The 17,556-nt window shown below is 44.0% G+C and overlaps 5 protein-coding genes across 6 annotated transcripts; 4 read left to right on the top strand and 1 right to left on the bottom strand.

The window, feature by feature from the left end:
* The first annotated feature begins 135 nt into the window (after positions 1–135).
* On the top strand, positions 136–2,550 carry LOC6602296 (serine/threonine-protein kinase tricorner). Its single transcript, XM_002027319.2, has 5 exons — positions 136–797; positions 1,170–1,379; positions 1,448–1,554; positions 1,634–2,118; positions 2,184–2,550. The coding sequence occupies exons 1-5, from the start codon at positions 318–320 to the stop codon at positions 2,276–2,278; spliced, it is 1,377 nt and encodes a 458-aa protein (XP_002027355.2). The 5' UTR covers positions 136–317; the 3' UTR covers positions 2,279–2,550.
* Positions 2,551–5,589: 3,039 nt separating this feature from the next.
* Positions 5,590–8,703, bottom strand: LOC6602295 (deformed epidermal autoregulatory factor 1). Of its 2 annotated transcripts, none has more exons than XM_002027318.2 (4): positions 8,314–8,703; positions 6,983–7,730; positions 6,041–6,687; positions 5,590–5,970 (listed from the first exon to the last, which is right to left on the bottom strand). In XM_002027318.2, the coding sequence occupies exons 1-4, from the start codon at positions 8,458–8,460 to the stop codon at positions 5,800–5,802; spliced, it is 1,713 nt and encodes a 570-aa protein (XP_002027354.2). In that variant the 5' UTR covers positions 8,461–8,703; the 3' UTR covers positions 5,590–5,799. The 2 variants fall into 2 exon arrangements, with proteins under 2 accessions (XP_002027354.2, XP_026848459.1); XM_026992658.1 differs by having other exon boundaries at positions 6,992–7,730.
* A 2,026-nt stretch (positions 8,704–10,729) lies between these two features.
* Positions 10,730–12,280, top strand: LOC6602293 (acidic fibroblast growth factor intracellular-binding protein). Its single transcript, XM_026992731.1, has 8 exons — positions 10,730–10,808; positions 10,869–11,187; positions 11,253–11,360; positions 11,420–11,552; positions 11,619–11,719; positions 11,777–11,845; positions 11,902–12,087; positions 12,150–12,280. Exons 2-8 carry the CDS (start codon positions 10,916–10,918, stop codon positions 12,226–12,228), a joined length of 948 nt encoding a protein of 315 aa, XP_026848532.1. The 5' UTR covers positions 10,730–10,808; positions 10,869–10,915; the 3' UTR covers positions 12,229–12,280.
* Positions 12,281–12,528: 248 nt separating this feature from the next.
* On the top strand, positions 12,529–14,276 carry LOC6602292 (protein cycle). The gene is made up of 5 exons (XM_026992730.1): positions 12,529–12,651; positions 12,721–12,795; positions 12,858–13,312; positions 13,380–13,806; positions 13,883–14,276. The coding sequence occupies exons 1-5, from the start codon at positions 12,566–12,568 to the stop codon at positions 14,142–14,144; spliced, it is 1,305 nt and encodes a 434-aa protein (XP_026848531.1). The 5' UTR covers positions 12,529–12,565; the 3' UTR covers positions 14,145–14,276.
* A 359-nt stretch (positions 14,277–14,635) lies between these two features.
* Positions 14,636–17,505, top strand: LOC6602291 (probable cytochrome P450 305a1). The gene is made up of 2 exons (XM_002027314.2): positions 14,636–14,849; positions 15,825–17,505. Exons 1-2 carry the CDS (start codon positions 14,756–14,758, stop codon positions 17,249–17,251), a joined length of 1,521 nt encoding a protein of 506 aa, XP_002027350.1. The 5' UTR covers positions 14,636–14,755; the 3' UTR covers positions 17,252–17,505.
* The last annotated feature ends 51 nt before the right edge of the window (positions 17,506–17,556 follow it).

The following is a 17,556-nucleotide window of genomic DNA, read 5'->3' as shown; positions in this document are numbered from 1 at the left end:
TTTTCTTCTTTGGTATTTTCGATACATTTCGATATATTCTCTTCGCCAGCTTCGCTGCCCTAATCCGATATCAGTCGATATACCAACCTCTCTTGGAAAAATGCGAATGGCCATTGAAAGAAGAAGCTGTGAAAGGGAGGAATTTCAACAAATTACTGAGGAAAAAGGCAAGAAAATATACAAACGAGCTTTGTGTGTGCTTTGGCAAGTGCATAACTCCTTCCCACACAAAGCCAACAGTGACCAAAGCCAGCCTGCTGCACGAACCACACAACAGGCAACACAGTCAACAAATAAAAACAAGCAGCACAGTTTAGATGATGAGCAGCAGAACGGACACGGACGGTTCCTCAATCAGATTCAGCGATCACACACTGGACAAGGCCACCAAGGCCAAGGTGACGTTGGAGAATTACTACAGTAACTTGGTGACACAATACGGCGAGCGTAAGCAGCGCCTGGCTAAATTGGAGGCCCAGCTGAAGGACGAAAGTCTAACAGAGTCGCAACGTCAGGAGAAACGCTTACAGCATGCGCAAAAAGAGACGGAATATTTGCGTCTCAAGCGATTACGTCTGGGTGTCGAGGATTTTGAGGCGTTGAAAGTCATCGGGCGCGGTGCATTCGGTGAGGTGCGATTGGTGCAAAAAAAGGACACGGGACATGTCTACGCTATGAAAGTGCTCCGCAAGGCCGATATGCTCGAGAAAGAACAAGTGGCGCATGTACGGGCCGAGCGTGATGTTCTTGTGGAGGCCGATCATCAGTGGGTGGTCAAGATGTACTATAGTTTTCAGGTAAGTGGATCCGACCAAAACAAAAGCAGCAGCAGCCAGTACAACAGGCAGAAGGAATACAAAAGAATTGTGTTTAAAACGGCAGAAAATCAATAAACCAATACAAGTGCAACTAGCAAAATGGCAAAGCAGCGCCTAATCATATGGTCTGCCTTTGTTTTTGTTGCGCGTTGTCTTCCTCTTCCCAATGAAAGCTCAAAGCCACAGGCGAACGTGCCTATAGTATAGTATGCCATACAAATTAAACTGCCTGGATGCACTCGTAGCGTCTTCTCCTTATATTATAATAATGTCCTCTATTAAGAGGCTTCACAGTACACATTTACCTGCAAATACTGCAAAATACTGAGCTTCTTTTATTTTGGACTGCAGGATCAGGTCAATTTATATTTGATAATGGAGTTCTTGCCTGGCGGGGACATGATGACGCTGTTGATGAAAAAGGACACACTATCAGAAGAGGGCACACAGTTCTACATCAGCGAGACGGCGCTGGCGATCGACTCGATACACAAACTCGGTTTCATACACAGGGACATTAAGCCTGACAATTTGCTGCTCGATGCTCGAGGGCATCTCAAGGTGAGCGAAGACAGTGAGCATACCAGTCTCTTCTTCAGAACTAAACCGCTTTCCCGTTTGCCGTTCAGCTCTCCGATTTTGGACTCTGCACTGGTCTGAAGAAGTCACATCGAACAGACTTTTATCGGGACTTGTCGCAAGCGAAACCATCAGATTTCATTGGCACCTGTGCAAGGTGAGGCATCGACAACTGCCACTGGTTTCCATTTGAGTAATATTTTAATTGGGCGTGCATATTTCCGATCCTTTTGCAGTCCCATGGATTCGAAGAGGCGGGCCGAGTCGTGGAAACGGAATCGACGTGCCCTTGCCTACAGCACAGTTGGAACGCCGGATTACATTGCACCCGAAGTATTTCTGCAGACTGGATATGGACCAGCCTGCGATTGGTGGTCGCTGGGCGTCATCATGTACGAAATGCTAATGGGCTATCCACCATTCTGCTCAGATAATCCGCAGGACACCTACCGCAAGGTAATGAACTGGCGCGAGACCCTTATCTTTCCACCAGAAATCCCCATATCGGAGGAGGCAAAGGAGACGATCATCAAATTCTGCTGTGAGGCGGATCGCCGGTTGGGCTCGCAGCGTGGACTGGAGGACCTGAAGTCGGTGCCGTTCTTCCGCGGCGTCGACTGGGAGCATATACGGGAGCGACCAGCGGCCATACCCGTTGAGGTGCGCTCCATTGATGATACGTCCAATTTCGATGAATTTCCTGATGTCTCGCTGGAGATACGTAAGACTGATCGTGCTCCTCCTGACTGACGTTCTTATGAATGAATAATTCAATCTCCTTTTCAGCATCAGCGCCTATACCGCAGGGCGGTGAGATTGCCAAGGATTGGGTCTTTATCAACTACACGTACAAGCGATTCGAGGTGCGAAATTTGGAGTGAATCAGGACTCGTAGCAAAAGCAGGAGAAGGAGCAGAAGCAGTAGCATCTTCGAGGTTGCCGCACTTTGCCACCCATACTCGTATTTTCACCACCATAGCCGTCGTCGCCGTCGCCGTCTCTCTAACACCATCACCACCAAGAGCAAGAGCATTCTCCACGCTAAACAAAAACTTAATTTTCCTTTTTGAATATCTTACCTACATGTGTATTTAAATACTAGCTAACATTTGTGATTCCAAACGAAGAGAAAAGTGAAGATAGCGAGATCTAACGATTGTGTGTTGTATGTAAAAATGTTTTGCTTAAAGCGCCACCTGCGCCACCCTCCTTCCTCCTCCACCCAGCTGTGGGGCAGAGGGCATCTCTCAAATTAAGTTAAATACTATACTAATCCTCCCATGTCCTTCCATTGGGCTTGTTCACCCACAAGCCTAACCGTTTGAACGTTGCGTTTCTAAACAAAAAGCAAAAGTAGATGTTTGAGCCACTTAGGGACCCATTTGGCAATTCTTTACACCTATTATTTACTTTACTTCGTTGGGCAGCAGAAAAATACCCATCAACTTTTTTATTTAGCCAATTGAGAAATGTTATAAATTTTAGGCACGTTATTTATACATACCTACGTACATATATGTTTTGTATCAATTTCTAATGAGCCGAAAACACTTTATAATTATTAAACCATACAAAACCACAAACATCTTTAAACAAAACAAAAAATAATGACAAACCAATCACACAAATTAGTTACTAATGCCACCCAAGCCCAAAAACAAACCGTTTATATATATATGCATATATGTATTGATATATATCGGCTTCGTTCTATGTACACAAAACCCTCACTACCACTAAAACACCCACTCCCCAGATCCCATATTTTAGACTTGTATTGTAGCTCTTTTCCTCCGGTGGAGTTCGTTCTTCTGCGTTCTATGTAATTCTCGTAATTGTAGTTCGAGAGAAAAGTGAAATTACCAAGCTACCGCTGGCGAAAATGCAAATACAAAACGTAAATGCACCGAATTATGATTCGAATTATATAGCAAAACAAAACACTCAATCCCCGAGCAGTTGCGCGAAAGCAAACTTAAAGTAATTGATAAACAAACAAGTTTTAAGAAATTATTTTTGGTAATAGAATACAATAATAATAAGCATAATGATAATATGGATAATAATGCAACACCAGCAACATGATGAACGCAATAATAATAAATGAAACATGTGCATAATAGTACCAACTAACAACTAACAAGAAATCCACATATTATGAGAATCTATCGTCAATCAGATTTCCTTAGCTGCGAGCGGATAAATCGTAAAGCTATAGCTGGTGTTTTTCGAATTTTGCCGGATAGCCATACACCTATCCACTTCCATTCCATTCCACTTCGTTTGCGAGATAACTAATCGCATTTTGTTGAGCCACCCTTCGGATGGGGGACGTCCCAGATAGGCATGGGACCAACGCGGCAAGGTTATGCTCCCCCTGCCGCTTTGCCGCGATTCCGCTGCAAGTTTCATATTCACCGTCGAAACAGTTGATAGCGGGATTTACAATCACCACATTAGCTGGGATCCACACTGTTAACACGAACATATTCACTCCGACATCATCTTTATACGGTATTAATATGTCCGGCCACAGCAGGGGAGCTTCTTGAACGCCACTTCCATGCCAGAGATGCTATTGCCCGGATGTGTAACGATTGGGGCTGAATGGAATCGTTGATAAAGCTGATTTGGTCCATGTATTTTCTCTGGGATCGTATCGGCTCTAGCATCGAATCGATCACAATATAACAGCCAGTGCCTTTCACTCCCGTCGAGCATGGGACCAGGTAAGGTTCCGATTAGGGCGCGATAGCCTCGCTGGAACTTCAGGCAGGGATCCGGATAATCGGGTACCGTGTCCCATGATCTAGTCAGGCCGTTAACGAGGATCCAAAGTAGGATCCTACTATTTAGAAGAATCATTATAGATATTTGACTACCAAACCAACTACTACGCTCATTAGCCACTTCGAGTATTGGTACATGCATAATTTGAAAGTTCCATAAAAAAAGGAACAAAAAGGAACACGACACAAGATAAGCTTTTGTACATTTAGATGTATGTATTTTTATTTTTTGTTCTTTTCATCTGTCACCCCTCTCTGCCGCTCTGTTGGCCACGCTTGTGTTGAGGTGTTCTGCCAGGTTTAATTGTAACTTTACGAGAGTAATGCAACAACATCCGAAACGAAACCATCACAGAGACACATTAAGGATTTCGTGGCGTGGCGTGGCGTGGAGTGATCTGTTCGGTCGGCAATAAATGTCTCCGAAATTCAAATTCTAGATTTCTTTACATCTGCGTGTATGCTGGAATTTGAATATACAGCTAGCAGTTGTTTAAAGTTATATATATACGTATGTATGTATGTTGGTTTGTATGTATGAATGTATTAGCATATGGGACTACAGACTATAAGAAAGGTGTTACATCAGCTGAAGGCTGAGGCAGAGGGTAACGGCAAGAAACTTTACAATCGGGAAAACCCTACGAGACACATTTACACACAACTAGCTAACTGTTATTATTATTTTATTTTGTTAATGTTTTACATTTTGGTTATTGTGAGGGCGTGGCGTGATGGGGCTGTGGCTGGGGCTGGTGGTGTGGGGGTGGTGTTGAGGCAGGGATAATATGAATAGAGAGGGTGGTGTGTAGTTTGAATTTCATTTATTTCCTGGCTACCGATCAGTTATTTTTGTTTGAAATCTTTATTGGATGCTTGTAACGGGCAGTAGTATCCATTAAATTATAATAGTAAAATGTTAAAAGTTTAACTATGTGCTTAGAGTCTAATGAAAAATGTATACATAGAGGAATATGTACTCGAATTGTAATTCCAGAATTTGTGTCATCTTCTCTTTGTTGGTTGGGTTGTCCTTCCCCTCAATCAATGCAAAAGAGTTTGCAATCTGTGTGGGGTTTGGGGAATTGGGTTCAGTTTCGTGTTCAGTGTCGGGTTGTGATGGGATGGGATGGGGTGGCTGTGGCTCCCTGTTAGTTATGCTATGCGCCTTGCAACTATTACTAAATTTAATTTAATTTAAATTGAATTACAAGTAATCTGTTTAGGTTTTGTTACGTTCAAAATGTAGCTTAATTAATTTTCTACGCCTTTGCACTTGCTTTGATTTTTGCTTGCTACGTTATTCTCTCATTTTTAATTAATTATATTTTTGTTGTTCTTTTTTTATTTATTTTGTATTTTTTGTTGGCTTGCCCTACGTTCAATAGTAAAATGTATATATATATATATCAATACATATATATATTTATATAGTTATATGTACGTTAAGAATTACATTAATGTAGGACATAAGTCTAAAAGGATAGAGGCTTGCTAATGGGCTTCGAAGTGTGGGTAAGGGATTGGGACAATAGGGAGGTATAGGAAAAGGGGGAACTTTGTATATTCGTATTATTAGTAGTAAAATTTGTATGTACATTTCGTTAGGTTGCTTAGGACTGATCATCGATCAACAGCATGACCTGCTGCGTTGTCGCTTGCGGATTCCTTGTGCACTCCACCTGATGAGCATTCCAATCCTTGCGCTGGCAAAACTCCGAGCAGTACGGCGTCTTCCGGCACAGCGAGCATTCAGCCAATGCCTCGCGGTTACAGTTGGCGCACTAGTCAATAAATTAAAGCAAATGCTCGTATTAAAAAAATTCGGGTGAATTCGGTGTCAAGCGAATTTACCTTTTTGGCCGATATGATCTCATTTCCGTGCAGGGAGCCAGATATATTTGGATCATCGATGTCCGCGTGAACCTGTACGCGCATCGCACTGACCGCCGCATCGCGCTCCTTTTGCAAAACCTCGATGCGACGCTCGTACGACTGCTTCATTTCGTTGAGCAGACGCTTAAAGTCATTGGTTGCCTTGACCATGGTGCAGTAGACATGCTCGATGTTCTTCATCGATTGACTGTTGTCCAGGACGGCAATGGAGGCCCCATCATTGATGTTCACCACGAACGTTTCACGCTCGTAGGCATTGCCCATTTGCGATTGGTCAACCAGCTCGGTGGAGGTGTCTAGGCTGTCGTTTAGCGCCGCCCACGGCTCATCCTTAGACGTGATGTTCTCCTCGGCCAAAAACATGTTCTCATCCACAACGGTGGAGGTTGCCGCCACAGCAGCAGCCGCATTGGCCGCCGACATATCTATATTGTTGTTGGCGCTGTTACCGCTCGTATTGTTGTTATTGTTGTTAGTGTTGCTATTATTATTGTTGTTGCTATGATGGGTATTACGCTTGCGCTTGGGACCAGGCTCCATATCGAGATCCGTTTGATTTCGCTTTCGTCGCTTGTACGGTGTGAATAGACGTACAGGACCGGATGCTAAATTCAATCAAATTTGGTTTAAAAATGCTCTTCTATTCGACCAAATGTGTTACAGTGAACCCGCCAGAACTACATGGGTTGCCCGTACTCTCCACACCAATCAGTACAGCCTACTCTCTTCTAGCTAACCAACAGTTGATGCGGATAAAGTGAAACCGAATCGTTTTATAATCTATAGAACTGTAGTGGCAGTGCAACTGTAGTTGTGTGGCGAGTTCACTGTACTTGGGAAGGCCTTAATGAATGGACCGAGGTGCTGGTGACCAGGGTTTATGGTTTTTGTTCGTCTCACCTGACTCACCTGCTTCATCGTCGCAGCAGACGGTGCAGCTGCAGTTAGTTGCATGGGGCGTGAGTGTGCCCTCGTCGATGAGCGATTGTAGCGACTTGCCACCGTACTTGATGGAGCGCTTCCAGTCTTTGCTCGAGCCCCGGCCGCACACATTCTCGAACTCGCTAGGCGTGTGCCACTTCTCCTTGTACTTGACGCAGCGCCCACGGCCGCCAGATCCCAGTTTGCTGCGATATAGTTCGGCGCAGGTGGTTTTACAACGGATCTGGAAGACCTCCATGTGTTGGGTTGATGTGTTCTCTGCCCAGCCGGTGGAGCCCGTTGGTTGACCACCGCCACCCGCATGCTCGAGGACAAGACTGTCCTCGCTGGGGGCCCTGCTCCCAGAGCCGTCATGATTCAGTCCAAGTGTGTTGGTGGCATTTGTGTTGGCTCCAGCACTGTTGGAGCCCCCTCCTCCGCCGCTGGCCTGTGTCTGCTGCTGCTGGATGACGATCGTCTTGAGGTCGTTGCCCATGCTGACCGTGCCACCGGAAAGGTAGCCATTGTTGTCGACGCACAGCATCGGCTTGAAGTGGGTGGGGAGCTGATCGGGCGTAATCACATTAAAGGTGGTGCCGGTTATCATTGATCCGATGGGCAGTGAAACTGGCACAGAGACAACACCGCCTCCTCCTGCTCCACCACCGGAGCCGCTGCCGCTGTTGTCGTTTGAGGAGGATGTGACCATGCGAACCTTAGAATCCAACTGCATTACCATAGCGCACATATTCCAACGTTCGTCACATGAATGTGGTTGAGTGTCCAATTGCCAATTGTCGTATTTGTATTTTCGATTCGTGTAGTTTTATTTCAAGCGATGCGATGCGATTTGCCAAGGAATCAAAGAAGAAAATTCGAATGTAAGTAAACAACACAGCATGGGAAAAATGAAAATCGGTATACACAACAATTTGCGCCACAAAATCTGATGGCTTGGGGAGGGGGTGCGGGAGCGTGAGCGTGAGCGGGTGGGGTGGTATGTGCTGTACGTCGGCGTTCTGTGGGGGTTGGGATTGGATTGCCCAGTGGGCCGCTTGCTCCGCTTGGAGCAGGCCAACCCCCCTCCACCCAACCCACTACCACACATGCACGCACACATGGACAGACTTTTCACTACTGCGCAGAGCAGAGCAGAGACGGAGCCAGTGGCAGTGGCAGTGGCAGAGCGCGAGGAGCCAGAACCAGAATCAGAATGAACCACATTCGGATCCGGAGTCACATGCACAGACACAGCCACAGCCACATCCACCCTTACCGCCAAGAGACAAATTTTGTTTCTGTTTCATTACCTGGTGGTGATGATGATGATGGTGATGGCCCGGGCTTTCTAATATCACCTCTTCTTTCACAACATCGCGCACATCGTCGGCCAAGTCTTTCACTTCACGTATCCTGCTTATGTGCAGCTCAGTTGCAGTGGAATCGACCTGTTCCATTATTGGTGTGCCACTAGCGCACTGAATTCACTTTCACTTGTTCTACCACTAATGTTTCCACTTTTATTTCTTAATATTAACTCATCGAAGTGCTGCGAATTGCAATTGGACGTCTGTTGTGGTTGGTGCGTGCTGTTGCTGTTGCGCCTGCAGTTTGTGTTTCCCGCGCACACCATTTACAATTTACATGTGTAGTTTGTGGCATTCGCGTTGGCGATTCATTTTCTTCTATTTACAGTATACAATATATTGCAATTTACATTTTTTAAGCTAAAAACTTTAAAAAATCTCTTAAAGTTGATATCCTCTTCCTCTTCCTCATGATCAGTGTGACCGAATATACCGATGAAAAAAGGAACGTAGCCCTCGTAAGCCCCCTTCATTTAAACATGGTAGTAACTTGAGTTGAACTGCGAAAAATAATACTGTTTGTAGTTTTTCTTTTCCAAAAAACAAAATTTCCATGATATATTTCACCAGAACTGCGCTAAAATTCTTCAAATATCATCATTTTCGTGGAGTGTATTTTAATACCCACTAGTCTACAATGGGTTAATCGTTCTCTCTTCATGATCAGAAATCATATTCCTCGATTTTGATACTCGGATTAATATTACTAGCTAAGTCAGCCCTGAAAACATAATTTTACCCGATTGATGAATCAATTTTCTGAAATATATGCTTATTTTAAGAACTACTTTTTATTTGATTGGATGTGAGATAAGGCTTAAACAAAAAAGGTCAAAGCTTCAAACGTAAGTGTGCATGAAATGTAACGTGTGTGTATGGAATGTTGTGTAATTTCTTATATGTTTCTGGTATTTGAACACTTGTTGCTTGTCAATATAATATAATATAATTTAGTATAATAATATATAATATACTCTATTTCCTTAAATATTTCCTTAAATAATATTAAAATACTGTTTCCCAAGCTGATTAGAAACGTCTATAACGTCTTTTTTCATAGATTGACATTTATGGACCTATGATATTTTCTATATTGAATCTATATTTCTATATCCTGGACTCGAAGAGAGGGAATGGATTACCTTGCATAATTTCATGATGTTGTGGCACAATGTGACAAGGATATAAATGCAATCAATTGGAATAAATGATGCAGGGAGGAACGACTTGAGAGATAAAAAACTAAAAAAACATGCGTATGGAAGTTTTTATACTCTGTGTTCTTCAGTATACCTTTACAAATTTAATATAACTTTAATGAAATATACCGTTATATACCGATATACAGTAAATAAAATATATAAACTATACAGAAAAGTATATAATATACCGTAAATGGGGATAAAACATTGATGTGGTATATCGATAGCTGACGCCGATAAGTTCCATCTATTAAGCTGTTATGATATTCGGCTTTGATAAATTTGCTGCGAAGAGAGAGAGATGAGATGAGCATGATAGAAAGCACGCAAAATTAGTGTTCGCAGCCGTCTCTAAACACATCTCCCGGCTGTCAATCGAATAAATGAGGCACTATTTCTGACAAAATTATGTTCGGAAAATTGCGACAATCAATCAATCCAGCTCAACTGGAAAACCTACTGGACGCATATATCTCTCTCGCTCTTATGCATGTTTTTCTCTTTAGGCTGTCTCTGTCTTTTTCAACTTCCATATATTTAGCTCGGGACAGAGTGTGACCAGATGTACATGCTCTACGGTTACACTGTTGTTTGCTTACAAAAAAAAATCAATTCAAAATTCAAAATTTTTTATAAAAGCACTATTGGCTTGCTATACTATACTATTTGTGGACGCTGTGGCGCTGAAGAACGACAATGCCCTGAGAAAGCTCCACAATATTTGGGTCGACGAAAGATAGAGTTTCTATATTTCGCTCCTGCCCAGGTTGCCTTTCCAGTATTAATCGGATTTTCTTTTGGCTGATCTAAGTACTCGTCTGCGAAAAAAAAGGGCATGGCATGCATTTTAATCGTTTCCTTACGAATATCATCCCTGATTTCGTCCATGGAGAATTTTGCTGATCTAAATCCTATGCTTTTAAAAAGATAAAACAAATATACAATTATTAAACGTGAAGTTTATAATATATTTGAAAATGTAACCGTTGTACATAGATGTATCAGGTCGGATTAGGGTTGGATCTGTCATGGACGGATGGCCCATCTCTATCGCGACATCCATCTATCGGTCTATCGGTCATAGTTGTAAATAAAATGGTAAATAAATGATAAAATATAATCCTACAAAATCAGAATGTAATATTCCTTATTTGCAGGCCGATGTAGATGTCTTTATAAGTAATTACACCCTTGTAGATCCAGAAATTTACCAGCTATGGATCGAAGGGTTTTCCTGTAAGTGTTCATTGTACCTTCTACTTATCTGTTGTGATTACAATGTGATTCCCTTGGTAGCAAGCGAAGCCGTCTCCTATTTGAAACAGAAGGGTTTTGGCCATTCAATGGGAGCACCAAGTGACTTGATTGCCTCCGATGTGCTGGACCACTACCGCACCTATTCGCTGATTGAACTATATCTGCACGCGCCCACGAAGCTGATGGAGCAATCCTGCTTCCAACTAGAGCCACATATGCGAGACATGATCACAGAGAAATACTATTCCATTGATGATGTTGTAGCACGAGAAATACTGGGAAAAAAACTGACATCTCGATACCGCAAGGATTTGGATGAAGTGGCTGAGAAGACGTGCGTCAAGCTGAAGTCCTGCCGGTAGGTTGATTTTCAACGCCAAGGATAATTGTTCCTTAATTTCATGCTCCTACGAGTATTAACAGCCGACAATTCGACAACGTAAAGCGCATATTCAAAGCTGTGGAGGAGATGCCTGGAACGCTGACTAACAACATAAAGCAGCACTTCTTCATATCCAACGATCTGGCCAAGTAGGAGGTGTCTGTAAAAAAGTTAACACAGTTTAAAGTTAACTCCTGATTTTTTATAGAAAGTATGCCTGTATCGTGTTCCTGGCCTGCTTGCGCTTTGAAACGACCAAAAAAAAGCTGCAGTACTTAAGTTTCAGTGATTTGTTGACCTGCTCGCACTCAATTATGATATACTGGACCTACACGTACCAGGCAGGTTGAAACACCTTTATATTACTTACTTAAGCGGTCTAAATTGGGAGTTAATTTTATTTTTAGCACACTGGCCCTGAGTACTACGACACCGAAATGGACAAGGAGTTCTTACTAGATCTACGCGAACTGCGCTGCCTGCTGGATAAGGAAAAGGAGATAAAACAGTAGGTTTGCAAGCCTCCCATTATCTTAATATATTTTATATTAATCCTTTTTTACAGCCTTGTATGCCTACGCCTCAAGCCTGTTCTTCTTGAGCGTGCTTTTCACGAGTTGGACGGAAACTTTCGGTGAGGAGTTTAATTGCTTAAAAGTACTGATTCTATAATCATATGTTGCATCATAGCTCGTATTGGCGCGCTCTGATCACAATCGCCTGTAATCTGCATCGCAATCGAGAGCTGCGCGATCTTTTTGTTGATCTATGCGATAAACTGATAGACCCTTGGCGTCAGAACGGCTGGAACCGAGAGCAGGTTAATAAATTTCTGTCCTCCATAACACAGAGCGTTCTGGATTTGGAAATTTCGAGGTAAATTATATTTTGATGCATTATTAGCAGTACCTACTGTATTCAAATATTATTTTCTGCAGGGATCAGGAAACACGCTGTCTATGGGATCGTTACATGCAGGTCATTACAATATGCTTGGATAAGATGTATCATATTTAAGTTCAGATTATATCTAGAGTTCATGTTATTTATAAATGTGTGTTTGATAGCCGTAGTTGTGTTTTATTTCGCATAATTTGTTATCCAGTATCTTAGAATGCATTTGTTAAGCTCAAAGAAATAAATATGATGCTGATTTTTTGGAAAAAAAATGTATTCATTGTAATTTTCAAAAATATGTTATCGATTGTCGCGTTACAAAGCTGCCTCTCTAAAAGTCTGGCATCACATTCATTCGATAGACGAACTGAACACAGTTATCGGACTTGCAATGCAAGAATTTTTGTAGGTTTTTCTAATTGTTACTTTTACATAAATAAGTGGCTGCTTTAAGTGAATGTTAAGCCTTAAAAGCCCCGAAGAAACACAAACGGACGCACTTGCATCAACCGTTTCCATGATGTCCTCTGCAGTTAATAGCAGGTTGCAGCACAAACAAAATGGGGTTGTTTATTTAATTCCCACTCCTATCCTTTGTTTTAAATATTTCAGCGAGAATCAGGAGGACTTGGAAGAGGACTTTGATGATGAGAAACCGGCCAATCGTACTTCGGATGAGAACCGCAAGTATGGAAAATGACGATGCGTGTGGTAGAATCGATAATAACTATTCCATTTGTATCTGCTAGACAAAACCACAGTGAGATCGAGAAGCGGCGCAGGGACAAGATGAACAAGTGCATCAACGAGCTCTCCTCCATGATACCCATGTGCTATGCAATGCAGCGGAAGCTAGACAAGCTCACGGTGCTGCGGATGGCGGTGCAGCATTTGCGCGGGATCCGAGGCAGCGGCAGTCTGCATCCGTACGTTGGTGCCGACTTTAGGCCGAGCTTCATGTCGGACCAGGAGTTGAAGATGATAATATTGCAGGCCTCGGAGGGGTTTCTGTTCGTTGTGGGTTGTGATCGTGGACGCATCCTTTATGTGTCCGAGTCGGTGTCCAGTGTCTTGGACTGCACGCAGGCGGATCTGTTGGGGCAGAGCTGGTTCGATGTCCTGCATCCGAAGGATATTGGCAAGGTCAAAGAGCAGCTCTCCTCGCTTGAGCAGTGCCCAAGGGAGCGCCTCATTGATGCGAAGAGTGAGTGAATAGAAGCTAGTAGTTTGGCAAATCCTATGCTTAATTGGACACATTTTTTCTTACTCAGCCATGCTTCCCGTGAAGACAGACGTCCCTCAGAGTCTCTGCCGCCTGTGTCCTGGTGCCCGTCGCTCCTTCTTTTGCCGCATGAAACTGCGTGCCGCAAACAATCAAATCAAGGAGGAATCAGACACGTCGTCCAGCTCGCGCAGCTCCACCAAGCGCAAGTCCAAGCTGAGTATAGATCACAAGTATCGAGTTATTCAGTGCACCGGCTACCTGAAGTCATGGACGCCCATCAAGGATGAGGAACAGGAGGGCGATAGCGACGATCAGACAACAAATCTCTCCTGCTTGGTGGCAATCGGACGCATACCGCCCAATGTGCTCAACTCCTGTGTGCCTACCGCTGTAGAAAATCATCCGAACATCCAGCATGTGCTCTTCATCTCCAGACACTCGGCGGAGGGGAAGTTTCTTTTCATCGATCAGCGGTAGGTTTCCGATTACATACCCATTCTTAGTCGCGAGTGGATTTATATGGCAATGTTATCTGCTTCTCTCCTTTAGTGCCACCCTCGTGATTGGTTTCCTACCACAGGAGATCCTTGGGACCAGCTTTTACGAGTATTTTCACAACGAAGACATAGCCGCACTGGTTGAGTCCCACAAGATTGTCATGCAGGTGCCGGAAAAGCTCACCACGCAGGTGTACCGCTTCCGCTGCAAGGACAGTAGCTACATTCAGCTGCAGAGCGAGTGGCGTGCTTTTAAGAATCCCTGGACGAATGAGATTGACTACATAATTGCGAAAAATTCTGTCTTCTTGTAATCGGGCATCTGGTTTCCTAATGCCAAACGCCATTGGTTGATAATCTAATTTAATCGTAGCTCATTTTATACCATCATTTTTTTTTTGTTTTTTACCATAATTAAACGCACAAAATCAATTCCATATTCTTAGAATGTATTTTAGAGATTTAGTTAACTCTCCTTTTCCTATACGTACGACGAGTACGTAGAACTCGAAGAGAATTTTTGCAGAGTAGTATGATATAGTACGTAGAATAATAAACAACGAATAGTTCTTAGGCAGGCACGTTTTGGACGTGATCTTCGGTCGAATTTCTGTATGCGCGAGAGTATAAGTATATATATAATATGTATGTATATATCTACACACGTACATGATTTATCAACTGAGACGGGCTTTTTCACCCATTTCGTTTTGTTTCGTTTGGAGTCGTTTTTTTTCTTGTTTCTTTTTTCCTGCACTATCAATAGACCCACATGAAAAACGACAGGCCAGGCGCGTGGGTCTGGGCCTGGGTCCGACTCTCTCGTGAATTGGATTCGGAATTAGTTGGCACAGAGCTGGCGTGGTGTGCGGACAGACGGACGGTTTTATTTCGTACTCAATAATTCATCAATTGGACAAATGAAATGAGTGCCCTCATATTTTTGTGCGCTATTTTAATTGGATTTGTGATCTATTCACTTATCAAATCGGTGCAGCGTCCCAAGAATTTCCCTCCAGGTGAGATGGCAACAAAGGATACGCGGCACAATTCCCTTGTAGTGTTTCAAATAGAAATGCGAGTTTCAGATTGGGTCTAGATGAAGATAAACAAAAGAGTCATGTAACCATTAAACCTGTGATGAATTCGGAGCATTCTGAAGTTTCATGGAACTAAAAGTGTCGTGTCTATTGTGTCTTGGCGATGCCTTCCATGTGATCCATGTAGGAGCCATAGAGAGACAAGACGACCTGCCTTACTCCCAAATGGTTCCCCTCATTAGCAACACGAAATGGACACCGACAGCGACAGAGATGGCGATGGGGACTGGGACGGAGACGGCATTGATAAAATTGTCACACAGCATATCTGACACCTAACCTAACTGGTCTGAGGTACATACGTGCCTAACAAGGGTAGGGGTACGGCTGATTTATGCATTTCTCAGTTTTCCAATGCAGTTTGCTGGGATGGGATAATATTGCATTGTAATGCCATGCAGTGCAGGGCATTCCCTATATAGTAGAACCATTTACATACGAGTAAATATGGGATATTTCTATCAATTTCAACTCAAAATTATGCCAGACTGTACCAGAAGCTTAGAGGGCATGTATTCTTATATTATTGAAACGCACTGTCTACTCTACGAAATGTGTATGAAAACTTAAAGCAATCAACTAGAACAGATCCCAATCCCAGCACATGTACAGGTGCCCCGCATTGATATTTCTGATAACCAACAGATTTCAATTTAAAGTTTTCTTTTAGGCGATTTCATGATTTACTAGCTAACAGATTTCACTAGCTGCCGATTAGATTAGTGTAGTACTCCATACATACGAGTATTCCTTCCGGACATAGGCATAGGCATACGAACGGTTTAGTTCTCATTTGAACTTTAATCACCGATCGATCACCAACCAACCACAATAAGACATCGATTCAATATAAGATAGGATAGTTTTCTGAACAGATTTTCTCTTTACATTCAGGTCCCCGATTCTTGCCTTGGCTGGGCAACACGCTGCAGTTCCGTAAGGAGGCACGGGCTGTGGGCGGCCAGCACATCCTCTTTGGCCAGTGGGCGCAGCGATACCAGAGCCAATTGCTGGGACTGAAGCTAGGTCAGGAGTACGTGGTGGTGGCCCTTGGGCACGAGATGGTGCGCGAGGTGCAGTTGCAGGAGGTCTTTGAGGGGAGGCCGGACAACTTCTTTCTGCGGCTGCGGACGATGGGAACGAGGAAGGGTATAACCTTCACGGACGGGAAGCTCTGGTACGAGCACCGCAACTTTGCCATGAAGCAGATGCGCCACGTCGGCTACGGACGTAGTCAGATGGAGAGCCACATTGAGCGGGAGGCGGAGGAGCTTCTGTTGCAGCTGGGCCAGACTGAGGAGGCACCCATAGAGCCGGTGACATGGTTGGCCCACGGTGTGCTCAATGTGCTGTGGTGCCTCATAGCCGGAAAGAGGATCGCCAGCGAGGGGAACAGCATGCTGCAGAGGTTGCTGGACCTGATGAATCGTCGCTCTAAGCTGTTCGATGTCTGTGGGGGGCTACTCGCGCAGTTCCCCTGGCTGCGGCATGTGGCCCCCGATCGCACCGGCTACAATCTCATCCGACAGCTCAACACAGAGCTCTACGGCTTCTTCATGGATACCATAGCGGATCACAGACGGCAGCTGGAGAAGGCGTCGGACAATGAGCCGGTGGAGAGTGACCTGATCTATGCCTATCTGCAGGAGATGCGGGACCAGAGTTCGGATAGTGAGAGCAGTAGCTTCAACGAAACCCAGCTGGTGATGACCATTTTGGACTTTTTCATTGCCGGCTCCCAAACCACCAGCAACACCATCAACCTGGCTCTCATGGTGCTGGCCATGAGATCGGATGTCCAGGAGAAGCTGTTCGCCGAGGTCTCGGCCAACGTCAACTCCGCCAAATCGGACGCCTTTCCCCATCTCAGTCGGCGGGAAGCCTTTGACTACATGGACGCTTTCATCATGGAAGTGCAGCGTTTCTTCCACATCACACCCATCACGGGACCCCGTCGTGCCCTCTGGCCCACACAGCTGGGAGGCTACGACATTCCCAAGAATGCCACCATTCTGATTAACTTGCGTTCGGTGCATCTTGACGAGCAGCACTGGGTGGATCCGTTGCAGTTTCGGCCAGAGCGCTTCATCGATGTGGGTGGCAAGTGCTTCAAGGATGAGTTTTTCATGCCCTTCGGAATAGGCAGACGCCGCTGTCTGGGCGATGCCTTGGCTCGTGCCTGCATCTTCTCCTTTCTGGTTAGGATAGTACAGCACTTTTGCATTGTTCTGCCGCCAGGAGAGACACCATCGATGGTACTGCTGCCCGGAATCACGCTCACGCCAAAGCCCTACAAAGTAAAGTTCGTGAAGCGTTCCTAAGAATGGTTGGATCTTGGTAATCAGGTAGGGTGTTGGGCATACATTTCCACATTATACATATGTATGTAAAATAATCTTAAGGTTATTCAGAAAAATAACCAGAGATAGTATGCCGATCAGGTGTGGTTCTGGTCTGGTCTGGTTTTTTTATTTTTTTTTATTAAAGTGTCCTCTACATTAAACTAAAATCTTCATAATTTAAACAATTTGTGTAACAAAATTGAAATTAAATAAAAACCATATTATCATCGTTATCATTATTCGTTAATGATCATCGTTATCGTTCATTTTTGTCTGTTTTTACG

Source organism: Drosophila persimilis, unplaced genomic scaffold, assembly GCF_003286085.1.
Source record: "Drosophila persimilis strain 14011-0111.01,24,50 unplaced genomic scaffold, DperRS2 tig00000780-arrow-arrow-pilon, whole genome shotgun sequence".
NCBI classification, from domain to species: domain Eukaryota; kingdom Metazoa; phylum Arthropoda; class Insecta; order Diptera; family Drosophilidae; genus Drosophila; species Drosophila persimilis.
This window is presented reverse-complemented; position numbering and strand designations above follow the sequence as displayed.

What these genes read in the sequence shown, in the direction of transcription:
- LOC6602296 (XM_002027319.2), top strand. Translation starts at nt 318, where the DNA reads ATGATGAGCAGCAGAACGGACACGGACGGTTCCTCAATCAGATTCAGC. An exon ending in ATGCTCGAGGGCATCTCAAG is followed by an intron (nt 1,380 to 1,447) that starts GTGAGCGAAGAC and finishes TTTGCCGTTCAG; the next exon opens with CTCTCCGATTTTGGACTCTG. An exon ending in TTCATTGGCACCTGTGCAAG is followed by an intron (nt 1,555 to 1,633) that starts GTGAGGCATCGA and finishes ATCCTTTTGCAG; the next exon opens with TCCCATGGATTCGAAGAGGC.
- LOC6602295 (XM_002027318.2), bottom strand. Translation starts at nt 8,460, where the DNA reads ATGGAACAGGTCGATTCCACTGCAACTGAGCTGCACATAAGCAGGATA. An exon ending in ATCATCATCATCACCACCAG is followed by an intron (nt 7,731 to 8,313) that starts GTAATGAAACAG and finishes ATGGTAATGCAG; the next exon opens with TTGGATTCTAAGGTTCGCAT. An exon ending in AGATCATATCGGCCAAAAAG is followed by an intron (nt 5,971 to 6,040) that starts GTAAATTCGCTT and finishes TTTATTGACTAG; the next exon opens with TGCGCCAACTGTAACCGCGA.
- LOC6602293 (XM_026992731.1), top strand. Translation starts at nt 10,916, where the DNA reads ATGGGAGCACCAAGTGACTTGATTGCCTCCGATGTGCTGGACCACTAC. An exon ending in ACTGGACCTACACGTACCAG is followed by an intron (nt 11,553 to 11,618) that starts GCAGGTTGAAAC and finishes TTTTATTTTTAG; the next exon opens with CACACTGGCCCTGAGTACTA. An exon ending in CTGGATTTGGAAATTTCGAG is followed by an intron (nt 12,088 to 12,149) that starts GTAAATTATATT and finishes TATTTTCTGCAG; the next exon opens with GGATCAGGAAACACGCTGTC.
- LOC6602292 (XM_026992730.1), top strand. Translation starts at nt 12,566, where the DNA reads ATGTTAAGCCTTAAAAGCCCCGAAGAAACACAAACGGACGCACTTGCA. An exon ending in GCGCCTCATTGATGCGAAGA is followed by an intron (nt 13,313 to 13,379) that starts GTGAGTGAATAG and finishes TTTCTTACTCAG; the next exon opens with CCATGCTTCCCGTGAAGACA. An exon ending in TTTCTTTTCATCGATCAGCG is followed by an intron (nt 13,807 to 13,882) that starts GTAGGTTTCCGA and finishes TCTCTCCTTTAG; the next exon opens with TGCCACCCTCGTGATTGGTT.
- LOC6602291 (XM_002027314.2), top strand. Translation starts at nt 14,756, where the DNA reads ATGAGTGCCCTCATATTTTTGTGCGCTATTTTAATTGGATTTGTGATC. An exon ending in TCCCAAGAATTTCCCTCCAG is followed by an intron (nt 14,850 to 15,824) that starts GTGAGATGGCAA and finishes CTTTACATTCAG; the next exon opens with GTCCCCGATTCTTGCCTTGG.